Source organism: Salmo trutta, chromosome 21 (assembly GCF_901001165.1).
Source record: "Salmo trutta chromosome 21, fSalTru1.1, whole genome shotgun sequence".
Taxonomy (NCBI): domain Eukaryota; kingdom Metazoa; phylum Chordata; class Actinopteri; order Salmoniformes; family Salmonidae; genus Salmo; species Salmo trutta.
The window spans coordinates 32,680,707-32,700,013 of NC_042977.1; the positions used below are offsets into that span (position 1 = coordinate 32,680,707).

Here is a 19,307-nt window from a genome sequence, read left to right on the forward strand (position 1 = left end):
CTGGTTTTTGTAAGAAGTGTTGACATTCTGAATGCACCAAGCTGTCAATATAAGCTACTAGCACACAGCTGAGACACCCATGCTGTCACGCTCTGACCTAGGAGAGCTGTGTTTTCTCTGTTTAGTTAGGTCAGGGTATGATAGGTGGGTGGGCATTCTATGTTTTGTGTTCTATGTTTTGGCCGGGTATGGTTTCCAATCAGAGGCAGCTGTCATTCGTTGTCTCTGATTGGAAGCCATACTTAGGCAGCCTGTTTTTCCCTGTGTTTTTGTGGGATCTTGTTTTTGTGCAGCTGTGTTTGAGCAGCCCCAGAACGTCACGTTTGTTTCAGTTTCACCTGTTTATTGTTTTGTTCGGGTTCACTAATAAAACATGTGGAACTACCGGCACGCTGCGCCTTGGCTGATTTATGACAGGGAATTCGAAGACAGCACACGTGACAGAAGATCCCACCAAAAGAAAGCCAAGCACCGTGCGCTCACCAGGAAGACGAGCGGGACCAAGCAGTGTGGATCAGAGGACTGGACCTGGGAAGAGATCCTGGATGGGGAAGGACCTTGGACAAGGCCTGGAGAGTATCGCCGCCCGCCGGAGGAGATAGAGGCAGCAAAGGCAGAACGGCAATACTGGGAAGAACGGCTAAGAGAGCTACAGGAGCCCGAGAGGCAGCGCCCCCAAAAATGTTTGGGGGGGGGGGTGGGCACACGGGTAGATTGGCTAAGGCGGGTTTAAGACCTGAGCCAACTCCCCGTGCTTACCGTGGGGAGTGAGTGACTGTACAAGCACCGTGTTATGCGGTGGTGCGCACGGCGTCGCCCATGTGCACGCACAGCCCGGTGCGCTCGGTGCAAGCTCCTCACCGTTGTCGTGCTAAGGTTGGCACTCAGCCAGCTTGGAGTATGCCCGCTCAGCATTCCTGCCCTCCAGTGCGCCTCCATAGCCCAGTATGTCCTGTGCCTGCTCCGCGCACTCTCCCTCCAGTGCGCCACCATAGCCCAGTACGTCCTGTGCCTGCTCCTCGCACTCTTCCTCCAGTGCGCCTCCATAGCCCAGTGTGTCCTGTGCCTGCTCCGTGCACTCTCCCTCCAGTGCGCCTCCCTAGCCCAGTAAGTCCTGTGCCTGCTCCTCGCACTCTTCCTCCAGTACGCCTCCATAGCCCAGTACGGCCGGTGCCTGCTTTGAGCACTCGGTCCTCAGTGAGTCTCCCCAGTCCAGTGAGACCTGTTCCAGCTCCACGAATAAAGCCTCCAGTGATAATTGAGGGTCCGAAGCCTGTAGAGATGATCAATGGCACGAAGCCTCTAGTGATGATCCATGGCCCGGAGCCTGTAGAGATAATCCATGGCAAGAAGCGTGTAGGGATTATCCATGGTCCGGAGCCTGTAGGGATAATCCATGGCACGAAGCCTGTAGGGATAATCCATGGCCCGGCACCTGTAGAGATGATCCATGGCACGAAGCCTCCAGTGATGATCCAGGGCACGGAACCTGTATTGATGATCCAAGGCATGGAGCCTGCAACAATGCTCCTCAGTCCAGAGCCTCCAGTGACGCTCCTCAGTCTGGAGCCTCCAGCAACGCTCCTCAGTCCAGAGCCTCCAGCGACGCTCCTCAGTCCGGAGCCTCCAGCGACGCTTCCCAGTCCGGAGCCTCCAGCGACGATTTCCTGTCCGGAGCCTCCAGCGACACTTCCCAGTCCAGAGCCTCCTGCGACGCTCCCCAGTCCGGAGCCTCCAGCGACGCTCCCCAGTCTGGAGCCTCCAGCGACGCTCCCCAGCCCAGAGTCTTCAGCGACGGTCCGCAGCCCAGAGTCTTCAGTGGCGGCCTGCAGCCCAGAGTCTTCAGCGGCGGTTGGCGTTCCAGAGCCTCCGGAGATGATCCATGGTCTGGTTCCTCCGGACACACAGAAGCGGGGGGGATCAGTGGGCGGGGGGGTGCTACACCCGGAACCAGAGCCGCCGCCAATTATAGATGCCCACCCGGACCCTCCCCAATAGGTTCAGGTTTGCGGCCGGGAGTCCGCACCTTTGGGGGGGGGGGGGGGGGTACTGTCACGCTCTGACCTAGGAGAGCTGTGTTTTCTCTGTTTAGTTAGGTCAGGGTATGATAGGTGGGTGGGCATTCTATGTTTTGTGTTCTATGTTTTGGCCGGGTATGGTTTCCAATCAGAGGCAGCTGTCATTCGTTGTCTCTGATTGGAAGCCATACTTAGGCAGCCTGTTTTTCCCTGTGTTTTTGTGGGATCTTGTTTTTGTGCAGCTGTGTTTGAGCAGCCCCAGAACGTCACGTTTGTTTCAGTTTCACCTGTTTCTTGTTTTGTTCGAGTTCACTAATAAAACATGTGGAACTACCGGCACGCTGCGCCTTGGCTGATTTATGACAGGGAATTCAAAGACGGCACACGTGAGACATGCATACCCCACAAGACATGTCACCAGAGGTCTCTTCACAATCCCCAAGTCCAGAACAGACTATGGGAGGCGGACAGTGACTACATGGAACTCTATTCCACATCAGGTAACTGATGCAAGCTGTAGAATCAGATTTTTCTTTTTTAAGATACAAATACACCTTATGGAACAGCGGGGACTGTGAAGAGACACACAGGTACAGAGACACGCATACATACACAAACAATAGCACTCTACACACGTACATTGAAATAACGTTGTATGGTGTTATTATAGATTTTGTATCGTAGATATGTAGCGGTGTGCTAATGCTATATGATCTTTTGTTTGTGTAATATAAGTGCCTTGGCAGCAGCTAATGGGGATCCTAATAATTACAAATACAAATTCCTCTCTCTTCAAACCCACCACTGACCCGCTCTCCTTTTATAGCTGTTCCTGACCCCCCGGAGGACCCAGAGCTGGTCAGTAAGAGTAAGCAGGCGGTGACCCTGTCTTGGTTCACACCCCTCAGCGACGGAGGCAGCCCTATTTTGGGCTACAGGGTGGAGATGAGGCTGGCGGACAGTGTCCTCTGGCTGCCGTGCCATGCAGAGCCTGTGTGTAACACAGAGTTCTCTGTGGATAACCTCATCCCAGGGAGTGGCTACAGGTTCAGGGTGGCAGCCATCAACAGAGCTGGGACAGGAGAACCTGTCCAGCTGCCTCAGAGCGTTCAGCTGGGTGAGTTGGCTATATGATGAGCTCACACCTGAGACAAACATAGATATCTCTATATGGCTCTGTCTCAAGCCCAGCATGTTGAACACCCTAATTATAACCTAGTCCTAGATCATGTATGTGTTAGTTATACCATTTAAAACCAAGGAGAGTCTAATAAATTTCCCATTGGCATGAATTGTATCTGTAGTGTCCCATCTATTGGAAAAAATATAAATCAATCAACAACCAATCAATCAACGAACAGTCAATGAATCGTTTTGGTCCATAGAGGCTCCAGTGACAGTAACACAACAGTTGGCCTGTCCAGACCTGCAGGAGGGTAAGATGGCCCGTGTGGAGTGTGAGCTCTCTGCTGAGGGAAGCTCGGTCACCTGGCTCAAAGACAACAAGGAGCTGGAGTATGGGGTCAAGTACCAGGTCACCACAGAGGGCAAGACACAAGTGCTGCTGATCAAAGACTTTGAGTCTGCTGACCAGGGTGTGTACACCTGTGTGGCCTCTGATGAGGCAGAAAGCTCCCTTAATCTCAACCTACCAAAAGGTACACATGCCCAAACAAACCAGAATATTATACCATGTAACTTTAATTTTGCTTTTCCATTCGCCCACATTAATTTATTATGAAACTCTTGTAAGCCATTGTCCTCAAGCCAAACTGGAAGCTTGGTGGAGATGTGTTTGTTATTTGAGGTTAAGGTAAGTTCATCTGCTAGTTCTAGCAATCAATCAAATGTATTTATAAAGCCCTTCTTACATCAGCTGATGTCACAAAGTGCTGTACAGAAACCCAGCCTAAAACCCCAAACAGCAAGCAATGCAGGTGTAGAAGCACGGTGGCTAGGAAAAACTCCCTAGAAAGGCCAGAACCTAGGAAGAGAGGAACCAGGCTATGAGGGGTGGCCAGTCCTCTTCTGGCTGTGCCGGATGTAGATTATAATTATTATCAGCTAATAATGATGTGAGGTGAGCTCATTCTTCCAAAGTATGCACGAACACACTACTCCTATCAGAAAATAATTTAATCCCGTGGGTATTTGTCACTACATGATCAACATAGTTCTTATAAATGTAGTGTGTGTTGGGGCTGCTATACTGTAGAGGTGTCCATTTGCTGCGTATAACATTCCATTGTGTCCTGGTTGTAGGTGGAGATGGGGTTCAGTTGGAGGAGGGGGCCCAGCCCAGCCTGCCTCCTGAGGCTGCCTCCGAGGGTGACGTCCATGCACTGTGGGAAGACCTGGCCAAGAAACGCCGCATGAGCCGAGAGCCCACCCTTGACTCCATCTCTGAGCTGCCTGATGAGGAGGACAAGGAGCCCAAGACACCCAAGGGACCAGTCAAGGAAAAGAAAGCCCCGGAGAAGGTGGGGGTGAAAGCCCTGGAGAATGAGAAAGTGGATGTGAAAGCCCCGGAGAAGGAGAAGGTGGAGGTGAAAGCACCAGAGAAACAGAAGGTGAAAGAAAAGGAAAAGGTCGTAGAGCATGTCATCGTCCCTAAGAAGAAGGTGTTGGAGCCAAACTTGTACACTAGCTCTGAGGACGAGTCCAGGCCTCCAACACTGGTTTCCTACCTGAAGAAGAGCAGCAAGTCCTCCCTCTCTGTGTGTGACCAGACAGAGTCCATCTCCACTGAGAAGTTCTACGCACAGTTCAAGTTGAAAGAGGAGACCACAGTCCAACAGACCTCAGTCCAACAGACCTCATCTTCAGTACAGCAGATCACAGCACAGACCACAGACATCACGAAGGTCGGTGATGAGGAGGACGAAGAAAAGGGGCTACTGGATGCTGCTGTAAAGATCCAGGCTGCCTTCAAGGGGTACAAAGCCCGCAAGGACATGCGTCCAGTCTTCAAGGACGTCTTCAAGGACCAGACCAAGGAACCCAATGGCACCATCCACCTGGAGTGTGTGGCGGAGGGCAAGCCAGAGAAGGTGCGCTGGCTGAAGGATGGCGAGCACCTGGTGGATGGCAAGCACCACCACATTGACATCTACAATGATGGCACCTGCTCTCTGGTCATCACCGCCGTAACCACCAAGGACACGGGCGTCTACACCTGTGAGGTCACCAACAAGTTCGGTGTGACCACCCACAGCGGCAAGGTGACGGTGGGCTCAGCGCGGGAGGCATCTGGAAGGAGGCCCCTGACCATGGGCTACAGTGCCGACAGCGAGGCGGAGAGCTCGTCGGCAGAAAGCGAGATGGACGAGTCTCTGAGGCAGGCTAGCAAACGGCTTCGCCGCCTCCTCCGCACACGCCTGCCGGCCACGTCGGAGGAGGAGTCGTTCGTCAGCTGTGATGATGAGGCTGAGCTGCAGGCCCCCGACCCCAAATCGTACCGCGAGGACGAGCGATACATCTACATCCGCTTCGACAAGCGGTCTGAGGCCCAGGTGGCGTCTCAGCGCTTCAAGGAGATGTTCACGGCCCAGGGGGTCCCTGTGGAGACCACCATCCAGGAGGCTGGACCTCTCAAAGTGGAGCTGCGCATCATGAAGATGGGATACACTCAAGATGGCTCTGCAACACCCACACAGGAGAAGCAGCTGCCTGCGTTCATGACAGGAGCCCCCGGTATGAAAACCAGAGAGTACATTTCTCTGTACGTCTTGCTGCAATTAAGTTTGATGTTGAGATTATACCATAGAAATAAATAGGTATTTAATGTATCTCTATCGGTAATACTAAGTCATTTTGGCTACCATTCTATTTAGTAATCAAAATTAACCAGTTAAATCACAAAAAGACTAATGCCTTCGTAATTCAGGAAAGGTCATATTGATTTTAAGTCAATCAATGTTTGATATTGAAGTAATGTAGTTTATTTCGCTTTAATAATATAAATACATGTTTCAATGTGTTTAAATTCCAAACTTTTTTGCACATTAACAGGAGCCTTTGCTTGTTAGCTAAGACGTTTAGTGTGTACTTGCTAAATAATTTGTCAAATTGTCCTCATCCAGGCTTTCATCTTGCTTTTCATGGTGTGTTGTGTGTTCCGTGTGGTTACTACATTACCTTTTCTGTCTTTGTGTGTGACCTAATGTTCCTTTTCTTTTGTCCAAACAGTTTGTATTTCAGTCATGTCAGTGTGTGTCTTCTTTGATATGTTTGTTTTGATGTAGTGTCATGTGTCCTCAGTTTTGTCCCAAACATTTGTGTTTGTTTGTCTTTGCTGTAATTGAATGGTTGTTTCAATTTCTTTTTACACACTTCTTTCCAGTATTGACACTATATATCCGTTCTAATCACACTTACCCTCCATTTCTCCTCATGTTGTGCTGCCCTGCCGTAGTTCTCAGTTTTAAAGGTGTTTGTGTCTTTGCTCTCCTTGACCCACTCCATTCTAGTATTGATACAATCCTTTCCATCCAATAATCCTCATGTTGTACTGCCTGCCTTTACACCCTTTCATATCTGTGCTGTTTATTGTTGTACTGTAAAAGCAAATTGTAAAAAAAATATAGATAATCCTGTTCAGTAAGAATTACACATGGAATACCAGTCAAATTAATCCCCTGCATAATGAATAAAACCTCCTAATTTATTGTTGTGCCTAACTGATTGTCCCTGTCTCTCCCCCAGCGGCCCCAGTCTTCCTGACTGAACTCCAGAGTCAGGACGTGCCAGACGGTTACCCGGTCAGCTTTGACTGCGTGGTGATCGGGAAGCCTCCACCCAGTGTACGTTGGTTCAAGGATGGTAAGCTGCTGGAGGAGAACGACCACTACATGATCAACGAGGACCAGGAGGGCTGCCACCAGCTCATCATCACCACCGTGCTGCCCTCTGACATGGGCGTCTACCGCTGTATGGCTGAGAACACCAGCGGCATCGCTGCCACCAAGGCTGAGCTCAGGGTCGACAGTGAGTACAGAACATATGATATTGATTGGTAGGTTGGTTATTTTGTTTGTTATTTTGTTATGTTTTTGTTGTTGGTTCTTTTGGTTATTTCGTTGTTTATTTAGTTGATTATTTGGGTATTTAGTTGGTTGGTTGACTGTATGCATAGGATATCCTCATCCGTGTTATTTTGAGAGTAATTGTGTAATGCATCTCTCTTTCCTCAGTGTCTTGCAGCTCAGACTACGATACTGCAGCTGATGCCACTGAGACCGGCTCCTATATCAGTGCCAAGGGTTACATGTCTAGGTGAATGACACAACCCAGAGTTTACAAGCCCTTTGACTTTGAATGTAACCTTCTTTACAATGGAATCCTGATTCCTAATAGTACCTAAAACGTTTCTCTGGTCATGTTACTTCTTTACTGACAGCTTTACTTTCTTCCTATCCTCTCCCCTCAGGGAAACGGAAGCGTTTGAGTCTGTGGTAGAGGATGAGCAGATGCCACAAGTACTGGATGAGCTCCATGATGTGCACGTCAGCCCAGGCTCACCCATCGCTAAGATGCAGCTGAAAGTCAAAGGTTGGTTTGTGGGTTACTCTCCACCTCCTCTGCATTAGTCAAACCCTGCTAGACTACATTGTCTCTGTGCAGGTACTTCAGAGGTCTAACTTTAATAGAGAAGAATTAACTAGAGTCATGTGTACCTAGATATAGTAGAGCAGCTAAAAAAGCCAAGTAAACACTAAAATCAAATGTTATTTGTCACATGCACCAAAATGCTTACTTACAAGCCCTTAACCAACAATGTAGTTCAAGAAATAGAAAAACTAAAGTAAAAAAATACAATAAAATCGAAAAGTAACTCAAGGAAATTAGAACAATAATGAGGCTATATACAGGGGTACCGCTACCAAGTCAATGTGCGGGGTACAGGTTAGTCAAGGTAATTTGTAAATAGACGATGCATAGATAATAAACAGTGAGTAGCAGCAGTGTAAAAACTACTGCCCACAGGGCAGGTAAGTCAGAGGCAATTTATTATTTCTGCCCCCAGGGTCAATAACTAAGTGAGTTGCTTACTCTTTGTTGATATTTCCCAGGGTTCCCTAGTCCAAGGGTGTACTGGTTCAAGGACGGCCACCCGCTGCGTTCCTCAGACAGGATCCTGCTGCTGGACAAGAGAGACATCCACAGCCTGGAAGTCCTGCAGGTGAAGAGGGAGGACACAGGAGAGTACTCTGCCTACATCAGCAACGCTGCTGGAACTGCATACTCCTCTGCTAGGCTGCTGGTTCTGGGTAGGTCTACTCATGACTGAAAGGTTTATATTGAGAGGGATTCCTGTCTTCTACTTAGGATGATGTATTTAGTCTGCATTATGATATGTGTGTTATTGTATACACAACATAACATTATTGTATTTACTGAAGAATTCATGGTTACCCTCTCAACAGGTCCAGGAGAGCTCACGCCTGTAGAGAAGCACGGTATTTAATTATGATTTTATAATATTCATTGATTTTTTTATTCATTCATTACTGCTTGCACTGTTGTCTATAGCATGTCACATTGTTCTGAATTTTGAGCTACATGATGATGACGCTTTTCTACACCCATGTTTGACTTCCTAGATCCCAAGGTGCCTCTGGTGCCGCCCCGCTTCCTGGAGAGGTTCAGCAACAGGAAGGTGAAACAGGGAGCCAGCGTCACCATGTCTGTCAGAGTGGAAGGTATCTATCAACAACACTGTACACTGAACTCATATATAATGATGGTATATTTAAGCAATAAGGCCCATGGGGGGGGTTGTACAGTATATGGCCAATATACCATGGCTAAGGGCTGTTCTTATGCACTACACAACGCGGAGTGCCTGGATACAGCCCTCAGCCCTGGTATATTGGCCATATACCACAAACGCCCAAGGTGCCTTATTGCTATTATAAACTGGCTACCTACTTAATTTGAGCAGTAAATGTTTTGTCATACCCGTGATATAACACGGCTGTCAGCCAATTCTCATTCAGGGCTCGAACCACCCGGTTTATAAAACATATTATAAACTTGGTAATTTGTGTCATGCCTAAGAACAGCCCTTAGCCGTGATATATTGGCCATATGCCACACCACCTCGGTCCTTATTTATTAATTATAATATGCTTGTACGTTTTTGTTTTGCGGTAGAGAAACATCAACTTCAACCTCAGATTGTTTTGGCATGTAGTAATCGGTTTCTATAGCCGCAGTAACAGTACAGTATATCTCTCAACCTTGGCTGAGAGTTGACCAAGTCAGAGGAGCAGACCCAGGAGCAGACCCAGAATCAGTCACGCGTCCTATGAGAGATACGCTTCCATAAAGGATATTGTCATTCATCATACAGACATGCATGCGAGTCCACAGACTACTGTTTGATAAGACTATTCATATCTATATGTGTGCTCTCCAAGGTTCTCCCACCCCCATGGTGACGTGGCTGAAAGAGGAGTCTGCTGAGGACGTGTTGTGGATCAAGCCAGACACTAAGGGTTACAAGGTGGCCAGCTCTGGGCGCCAACACAGTCTCATCCTGATGGATGTGGGCTCTAAGCATGCAGGCACATACACCTGCATCGCCACCAACAAGGCCGGACAGTCCATTTGCACTGCCCAATTTGAGGTGGAGGATGGTGAGAAATTGAACGATATACCGTACTTGGTTTGTTTGTTTGGATCCCCATTAGCTGTTACAATAGCAACATTTCTTGAGTCCACAATACATATAAACAGCAAAACATACTGACACATGCTTTTCTAATCATACATAATATAAATTCATGTACTATATGCGTGGCAGACAGCAAGTTCTAATGTGAAACATTCCTAATGTATTATCTGCTTTCTGTTGTAGCACCACGACCAAAGGAAGAGACCACAATCCCTCTGGGGATTACTATCAGCCCTCCAGACGAAGATGTTGGCAGAGGAAAAATGCAATATCTAGGTGAAGTTGGAACAGAAGAGTTCCTTATGAAGCTCACCTCCCAGATCACGGAAATGGTATCTGCCAAGATCAGCCAAGGTGAGTGAAAATGTGTCATGGGCTGTTCCATCAAAGCTCCAAAATAGGGCACAGTTAGAACATTTTCTTATTTGATTTAAAGAAATGTTCTTCCACTCTTTGTGTTGAGATCAAGTAAATACACTTTGTGAGTTGATGCAAATGTATTGAGATTTTACATGTAACTTATAATGACTTCTAGAATAGGTTAAAGTAATGTAATATTAATATCTGGGAAATGGAGATATAACAGCCAAATACATCCTGGTGTATTGTACAGTCTGTGTACTTTTATTGCAGGCTAAAACATTTGTATCTGCTTGTCTCTGGTAATACAGAGAAGGTTCTTAGTGTTTTAATAGCATAATAATATATATATATATATATCTCTAATATTGCCATTGATCTATCAAGTCTAAATTCAAATTGTATATATACATTACCTTTGTAATGCTGTCATGAACACTATAAGCTATCTGTCATAACACTTCATCACAGTTTATGTAATGTTATGACAAGTTACTGTCATCCCACATGCAGTCCATCAGGCAAAGGGCCAACTAACACACCAGCGTTTGTTGGACTCAGCTACACCGCTGCGACTATGGATATGTCCGTTCCTAATAGAGCTTCATGCAGGCTTTAAGAATGAACAGCTCAAAGAAAATGTCATGCACATTGCCTCTTGCTGCTCGCCATTTTCTTTATGTGGCTCAGTTGGTAGAGCATGGTGTTTGCAACGCCAGCATGGTGTGTGCAACGCCAGGGTTGTGGGTTCGATTCCCACGGGGGGCCAGTACAAAAAAAAAATGAATGAAATGAAATGTATGCATTCACTACTGTAAGTCGCTCTGGATAAGAGCGTCTGCTAAAATGTTTAAAAAAAAAGAAAAAAAAAAGTGTGATTTGATCTCTCTTCTCACTCGCTAATACTTGTTCTGCTTGTGTTTTGAGCAATGTGTGGATTCCTACACCATGTCCTCCCCTACGACCGACAGATATGGATTGTCATTGCTTCATTTCATCATCCTTCAGCCCTCCATCCATCCATTAATTCACTCACATGCTCTCATCCGATCGTTAATTTGTTATTCAGACAGCACACAGAACCATCAAGTGCTCCAGTGGATGAAATCATGGCCCAAAGCCTCCAGTATGTATCCACAGTACATAAAGATCTCAGCTACTCTCACTAAAAACGATACATCCCTTACACAAGTTAGAACATAAGAGGAGACTCACTATGTCCTCTCTGCATCTGTCTCTAGCTGTCTGACTTGGATTGGATTCATTGAATTTAATGGAGGAGTACCACTTGACATGAAACAAGGGGTTAGAAAATGACGTCCCTCTGTTCGTGTTGCACGACAGTAAGAATATCTTGGCTATCACCGGCGGTGATGACTTGTGGAGATGACATTAACATACAGTATTTCACCGTTGAAGACACATTTAAACATTTTGAAACAAAATGGTCAAGATTCCATTGTATAGTGGGGGACAAAACTATCATTAAAACAGTACCATTGTTCTGCTGACATTTCAGTATAACAAAGAATATATATATAAGTGGTCAAACATTTCTCCCTTTATGATTTTGTGCTCCATGATATGTATTTGATGCATTGGTAGAAGTTGTGTCTTGGCAAAGCAGTGATTACCTGAGCACATGATTCAAATGGCTTTGAAGTGATACTCAGGATAGCATATAGCTGAAATACATGCCTGCACTCAGACATGTATGGACACAACTTAAGACCCCACGTCTTATTTGTACAGTGTCTTTCTTATGCATGCATCTAGTGTTCTAACTAGTTTGTAATAGTGAAAACTATTTAATCAAATAACTTGTGCAGTAGCAGCAAAACTGTTGATGGCACTAATGTGTAGCTTAGCTAACCTTCTGAGGAATCTTGATAATTCATTGTGCTAACTTTAAAAGAAATGTGATACTATTAATTTTACGTGTCAAGAAGCCAAAGCTACACATTCCAGGTGGTCTGTGGATGTTTCAGTGGCCAATTTCATCTTTCTGTGAATGTGTGTACAGTATTAGGCCTATGTGCAGGTAAAGGAAACACTTGTGTAAATGAGGGATTCTATTGACACTTAATGTAGGTGTTTACTTTATTTTGGCAGTTACCTGTATATACTGTGATATTCTGAGGTGTGTGTGTGTGTGTGTGTATTGTATGCTCTCCTCGCTGTCTCCCTCTGAACCCCTCCCCCTCGCTGCCCTAGCCTCACTACGTGTCCCGGGAGGCGATAGTGACGACGAGACCAAGACACCCTCCGCCTCACCACACCACGGTCGCTCTCGCCCCGGCTCCATTCTCGCTGACTCCTCCTCTGAGTCTGACGACCCTGATGCCAGGGGAGAGGTATGGAACTATATAAAAGGATCTGTCATTCTTGTTCTTTGTTTGGAACACCTCAGTATCACATCACTCATACTGGGTCCTCTCTAATGACTCGGAAGTTTTTTCTCTTATATTTTTGACTGGATTTGCAGGCTACTTACTTGACTTATTCCTTTCAGCTCCTAATGCAGAAAAGGGCCTCAACTGGCCTGCATCACCAGCAAACCCAGTTCTGGGCAAATCTCTTATAAATACAATTACGTTTTTTCATCCAAGTCACTGCAAATGTAAGCTCTTATAGACAAGACTTTGTCTGATGTTCGACTCTTTCTACAGATGTTTGACATCTATGTGGCTACGGCTGACTACAGCCCCACCATCCCCAACAAAGATACCATTTCCCTGAAGGAGGGCCAGTATGTTGAGGTTCTGGACTCGGCACATCCACTCAAATGGCTGGTCCGGACCAAACCCACCAAAACCACTCCATCCCGCCAAGGCTGGGTCTCACCTGCCTACCTGGATAAAAAACTCAAGGTGTGTTTGAAGATACAAGTAATTGCTTTAGCACCAATATTGTACATCGACCTCTACTCTCTTGACCCTACTTTAGTTAAATGTTATTGTGTTCTTAATGTTTTATTAAACTATTGTGTTCTAGCTGTCTGATGTTGCTGGTGACATCCCAGAGGGAGGTGGAGAAGAGGTCTCAGAAGGAGAATACAAGAAGAGACTACTGTGAGTCTAGAACTTCTAGAACTTCTAGAACTTCTCACACTCTCTTCTATTAGGGCCAAAACTTAAACTGAGATCAAACTGCCATGCAACTCTGACTTTCACATAAATCATCTTGATTTGTGTGAAATCAATGCGGGTGCTTCTACACCTGCATTGCTTGCTGTTTGGGGTTTTAGGCTGGGTTTCTGTACAGCACTTTGTGACATCAGCTGATGTAAGAAGGGCTTTATAAATACATTTAATTTGATTCGAGAATGAATGTAAAAAGAAAATAGTTAGGATTCGGCTCTGCAAGAAACACAACCACAAGCAAGAAACACCACCACACTCAACGACACCCCATAATAACCACAATGCTCTGTCATCCTCAGCCAACTGATTCAAGACATGATCAACAGCGAGGCAGAGTTTGTCAAAGAGATGGACTTCTTCACCTCCCACCACGTCAAGCAAGTGGAGAGCCCTGACGCCCCATCTGACATCACCAGCCAGAAGGAGGCCATATTCAGGAACATCAACGAGATCAAGGCCTTCCATAGCGAGTAAGTACTACTGACTGTTTTTTTGGCCCGTCTTTAAACAAACTTCAACTTTTAAGGATTAATTAAGCTTTCATAAACCCTTTATAAGGCCTGTATATATGCTTCAGAAATGACCTAACTGGTTCTATTGCATTGATGTTTTGTCATTGTATAATACCATACCATTACAAAACATTAACACCTGCTCTTTCCATAATATAGACTGACTAGGTGAATCCACCTGAAAGCTATGATCCCTTATTTATGTCACTTGTTAAATCCACTTCAATCGGTGTAGATGAAGGGGTTATTTTTAAGCCTTGAGACAATTGAGACATGGATTGTGTATGTGTGCCATTCAGAGGGTGAATGGGAAAGACAAAAGATTTGAGTGCCTTTGAACGGGGTATGGTAGTAGATGCCAGGCACACTGGTTTGAGTGTGTCAAGAACTGCAATGCTGCTGGGTTTTTCACACTCAAAAGTTTCTCATGTGTATCAAAAATGATCCACCACCCAAAGGACATTCAGCCAACTTGACACAACCGTGGGAAGCATTGAGTCAACATGGGCCAGCATTCCTGTGGAACGCTTTTGACACCTTGTAGAGTCCATGCACCAATGAATTGAGGCTATTCTGAGGGCAAAACGGGGTACAACTCAATATTAGGAAGGTGTTTGTAATGTTTTGTGCACTCTGTATATACCACTTATAAAGTGGATAGTTTGGGTTCTGGATGCTGATTGGATGTGTTAGGTTCTAAATAAACACAGTAAAAAACTCAGACTCTTATTAAAGCTCAAACCAAGTTTATTCACCCACTGGGTCATACAGCTGCATAAGACAAAGACACATCCACACAAGCACTAGTATTTCATCCTTTCTCCTATGCTGAGCCCCTCCTTACACATCTGAACAGCCAATACACCTCTGTTGCTATGCAGAAGATTAGTGATATATGTTCTTCCTCACTTCATCTAACCTGACCTCTGCTCAAATTCCTCACTCCTCCCCAACTCACGGCTGTCATGAGACTGTGTCTCTTCTCCTCCCATAGGATCCCTAATGTCTGACAATAACATATCCTGGTAGAATGTAAACATTCTACATTCCCCTCTCTCCTCCAGTGACATGAAAAAGGATATTTAATCAAATCAAATCAAATCAAATTTATTTATATAGCCCTTCGTACATCAGCTGAAATCTCAAAGTGCTGTACAGAAACCCAGCCTAAAACCCCAAACAGCAAGCAATGCATGTGAAAGAAGCACGGTGGCTGGGAAAAACTCCCTAGGAAAAACTCCTGAGAAAGGCCAAAAACCTAGGAAGAAACCTAGAGAGGAACCAGGCTATGAGGGGTGGCCAGTCCTCTTCTGGCTGTGCCGGGTGGATATTATAACAGAACATGGTCAAGATGTTAAAATGTTCGTAAATGACCAGCATGGTCAAATAATAATAATCATAGTAATTGTCGAGGGTGCAACAAGCACGTCCGGTGAACAGGTCAGGGTTCCGTAGCCGCAGGCAGAACAGTTGAAACTGGAGCAGCAGCATGGCCAGGTGGACTGGGGACAGCAAGGAGTCATCATGCCAGGTAGTCCTGAGGCATGGTCCTAGGGCTCAGGTCCTCCGAGAGAAAGAAAGAAAGAGAGAAAGAGAGAATTAGAGAGAGCATATTTACATTCACACAGGACACCGGATAAGACAAGAGAATACTCCAGATGTAACAGACTGACCCTAGCCCCCCGACACATAAACTACTGCAGCATAAATACTGGAGGCTGAGACAGGAGGGATCAGAAGACACTGTGGCCCCATCCGATGATACCCCCGGACAGGGCCAAACAGGCAGGATATAACCCCACCCACTTTGCCAAAGCACAGCCCCCACACCACTAGAGGGATATCTACAACCACCAACTTACCGTCCGAAGACAAGGCCGAGTGTAGCCCACAAAGATGTCCGCCACGGCACAACCCAAGGGGGGGACGCCAACCCAGACAGGAAGACCACGTCAGTGGCTCAACCTACTCAAGTGACGCACCCCTCCCATGGACGGCATGGAAGAACACCAGTAAGTCAGTGACTCAGCCCCTGTAAAAGGGTTAGAGGCAGAGAATCCCAGTGGGAAGAGGGGAACCGACAAGGCAGAGACAGCAAGGGCGGTTCGTTGCTCCAGCCTTTCCGTTCACCTTCACACTCCTGGGCCAGACTATACTTAATCATTGGACCTACTGAAGAGATAAGTCTTCAGTAAAGACTTAAAGGTTGAGACTGAGTCTGCGTCTCTCACATGGGTAGGCAGACCATTCCATAAAAATGGAGCTCTATAGGAGAAAGCCCTACCTCCAGCCGTTTGCTTAGAAATTCTAGGGACAATTAGGAGGCCTGCGTCTTGTGACCGTAGCGTACATGTAGGTATGTACGGCAGGACCAAATCGGAAAGATAGGTAGGAGCAAGCCCATGTAATGCTTTGTAGGTTAGCAGTAAAACCTTGAAATCAGCCCTTGCCTTAACAGGAAGCCAGTGTAGGGAGGCTAGCACTGGAGTAATATGATCAAATTTTTTGGTTCTAGTCAGGATTCTAGCAGCCGTATTTAGCACTAACTGAAGTTTGTTTAGTGCTTTATCCGGGTAGCCGGAAAGTAGAGCATTGCAGTAGTCGAGCCTAGAAGTAACAAAAGCATGGATTAATTTTTCTGCGTCATTTTTGGACAGAAAGTTTCTGATTTTTGCAATGTTACGTAGATGGAAAAAAGCTGTCCTTGAAGCAGTCTTGATATGTTCTTCAAAAGAGAGATCAGGGTCCAGAGTAACGCCGAGGTCCTTCACAGTTTTATTTGAGACGACTGTACAACCATCCAGATTAATTGTCAGATTCAACAGAAGATCTCTTTGTTTCTTGGGACCTAGGACAAGCATCTCTGTTTTGTCCGAGTTTAAAAGTAGAAAATTTGCAGCCATCCACTTCCTTATGTCTGAAACATAGGCTTCTAGCGAGGGCAATTTTGGGGCTTCACCATGTTTCATTGAAATGTACAGCTGTGTGTCGTCCGCATAGCAGTGAAATTTAACATTATGTTTTCGAATGACATCCCCAAGAGGTAAAATATATAGTGAAAACAATAGTGGTCCTAGAACGGAACCTTGAGGAACACCGAAATTTACAATTGATTTGTCAGAGGACGAACCATTCACAGAGACAAACTGATATCTTTCTGACAGATAAGATCTAAACCAGGCCAGAACTTGTCCATGTAGACCAATTTGGGTTTCCAATCTCTCCAAAAGAATGTGGTGATCGATGGTATCAAAAGCGGCACTAAGATCTAGGAGCATGAGGACAGATGCAGAGCCTCGGTCTGACGTCATTAAAAGGTCATTTACCACCTTCACAAGTGCAGTCTCAGTGCTATGATGGGGTCTAAAACCAGACTGAAGCGTTTCGTATACATTGTTTGTCTTCAGGAAGGCAGTGAGTTGCTGCGCAACAACTTTTTCAAACATTTTTGAGAGGAATGGAAGATTCGATATAGGCCGATAGTTTTTTATAATTTCTGGGTCAAGATTCGGCTTTTTCAAGAGAGGCTTTATTACTGCCACTTTTAGTGAGCTTGGTACACATCCGGTGGATAGAGAGCCGTTTATTATGTTCAACATAGGAGGGCCAAGCACAGGAAGCAGCTCTTTCAGTAGTTTAGTTGGAATAGGGTCCAGTATGCAGCTTGAGGGTTTGGAGGCCATGATTATTTTCATCATTATGTCAAGAGATATAGTACTAAAACACTTTAGTATCTCCCTTGATCCTAGGTCCTGGCAGAGTTGTGCAGACTCTGGACAATGAAGCCCTGGAGGAATACCCAGATTTAAAGAGGAGTCCGTAATTTGCTTTCTAATGATCATGATCTTTTCCTCAAAGAAGTTCATAAATTTATTACTGCTGAAGTGAAAGCCATCCTCCATTTGCGAATGCTGCTTTTTAGTTAGCTTTGCGACAGTGTCAAAAAGAAATTTCGGATTGTTCTTATTTTCCTCAATTAAGTTGGAAAAATAGGATGATCGTGCAGCAGTGAGGGCTCTTCGATACTGCGCGGTACTGTCTTTCCAAGCTAGTCGGAAGACTTCCAGTTTAGTGTGGCGCCATTTCCGTTCCAATTTTCTGGAAGCTTGCTTCAGAGCTCGTGTATTTTCTGTATACCAGGGAGCTAGTTTCTTATGACAGATGTTTTTAATTTTTAGGGGTGCAACTGCATCTAGGGTATTGCGCAAGGTTGAATTGAGTTCCTCGGTTAGGTGGTTAACTGATTCTTGTCCTCTGACGTCCTTGGGTAGGCAGAGGGAGTCTGGAAGGGCATCAAGGAATCTTTGGGTTGTCTGAGAATTTATAGCACGACTTTTAATCTTCCTTGGTTGGGGTCTGAGCAGATTATTTGTTGCAATTGTAAACGCAATAAAATGGTGGTCCGATAATCCAGGATTATGAGGAAAAACATTAAGATCCACAACATTTATTCCATGGGACAAAACTAGGTCCAGAGTATGACTGTGGCAGTGAGTAGGTCCAGAGACATGTTGGACAAAACCCACTGAGTCGATGATGGCTCCGAAAGCCTTTTGGAGTGGGTCTGTGGACTTTTCCATGTGAATGTTAAAGTCACCAAAAATTAGAATATTATCTGCTATGACTACAAGATCCGATAGGAATTCAGGGAACTCAGTAAGGAACACTGCATATGGCCCAGGAGGCCTGTAAACAGTAGCTATAAAAAGTGATTGAGTAGGCTGCATAGATTTCATGACTAGAAGCTCAAAAGACGAAAACGTCATTGTTTTTTTTTTTGTAAATTGAAATTTGCTATCGTAAATGTTAGCAACACCTCCGCCTTTGCCGGATGCTCGGGGGGTTTGGTCACTAGTGTAACCAGGGGGTGAGGCCTCATTTAACACAGTAAATTCATCAGGCTTAAGCCATGTTTCAGTCAGGCCAATCACATCAAGATTATGATCAGTGATTAGTTCATTGACTATAACTGCCTTGGAAGTGAGGGATCTAACATTAAGTAACCCAATTTTGAGATGTGAAGTATCACAATCTCTTTCAATAATGGCAGGAATGGAGGAGGTCTTTATACTAGTAAGATTACTGAAGCGAACACCGCCATTTTTAATTTTGCCCAACCAAGATCGAGGCACAGACACGGTCTCAATGGGGAAAGCTGAGCTGACTACGCTAACTGTGCTAGTGGCAGACTCCACTAAGCTGGCAGGCTGGCTAACAGCCTGTTGCCTGGCCTGCACCCTATTTCATTGTGGAGCTAGAGGAGTTAGAGCCCTGTCTATGTTCGTAGATAAGATGAGAGCACCCCTCCAGCTAGGATGGAGTCCGTCACTCCTCAGCAGGCCAGGCTTGGTCCTGTTTGTGGGTGAATCCCAGAAAGAGGGCCAGTTATCTACAAATTCTATCTTTTGGGAGGGGCAGAAAACAGTTTTCATCCAGCGATTGAGTTGTGAGACTCTGCTGTAGAGCTCATCCCTCCCCCTAACTTTTAAGTCTAAAAGTTAGAACCCAACAGATGAAACAGCATTCCAGCTGTGAGTATATCAGACAATATACCATACAATTACACTAAACAAATATAAACGCAACATGTAAAGTG

General features: G+C 45.6%; 1 protein-coding gene across 20 annotated transcripts in view; it reads left to right on the forward strand.

The window, feature by feature from the left end:
- The window catches only part of LOC115157190 (obscurin), a 91,074-nt gene that overhangs the window by 61,477 nt on the left and 10,290 nt on the right, over positions 1–19,307 (forward strand). For 19 of the 20 annotated variants that reach the window (XM_029705228.1, XM_029705232.1, XM_029705237.1 and 16 more), the window contains 15 exons: positions 2,845–3,135; positions 3,404–3,676; positions 4,281–5,711; positions 6,723–7,004; positions 7,211–7,292; positions 7,447–7,568; positions 8,090–8,287; positions 8,444–8,476; positions 8,621–8,719; positions 9,440–9,658; positions 9,880–10,050; positions 12,271–12,410; positions 12,726–12,926; positions 13,051–13,127; positions 13,499–13,669. In XM_029705228.1, coding sequence (XP_029561088.1) covers positions 2,845–3,135; positions 3,404–3,676; positions 4,281–5,711; positions 6,723–7,004; positions 7,211–7,292; positions 7,447–7,568; positions 8,090–8,287; positions 8,444–8,476; positions 8,621–8,719; positions 9,440–9,658; positions 9,880–10,050; positions 12,271–12,410; positions 12,726–12,926; positions 13,051–13,127; positions 13,499–13,669 — 3,790 coding nt within the window. The remainder of the gene's footprint in view (positions 1–2,844; positions 3,136–3,403; positions 3,677–4,280; positions 5,712–6,722; positions 7,005–7,210; positions 7,293–7,446; positions 7,569–8,089; positions 8,288–8,443; positions 8,477–8,620; positions 8,720–9,439; positions 9,659–9,879; positions 10,051–12,270; positions 12,411–12,725; positions 12,927–13,050; positions 13,128–13,498; positions 13,670–19,307) is intronic. The other variant, XM_029705230.1, reaches the window with a different exon arrangement.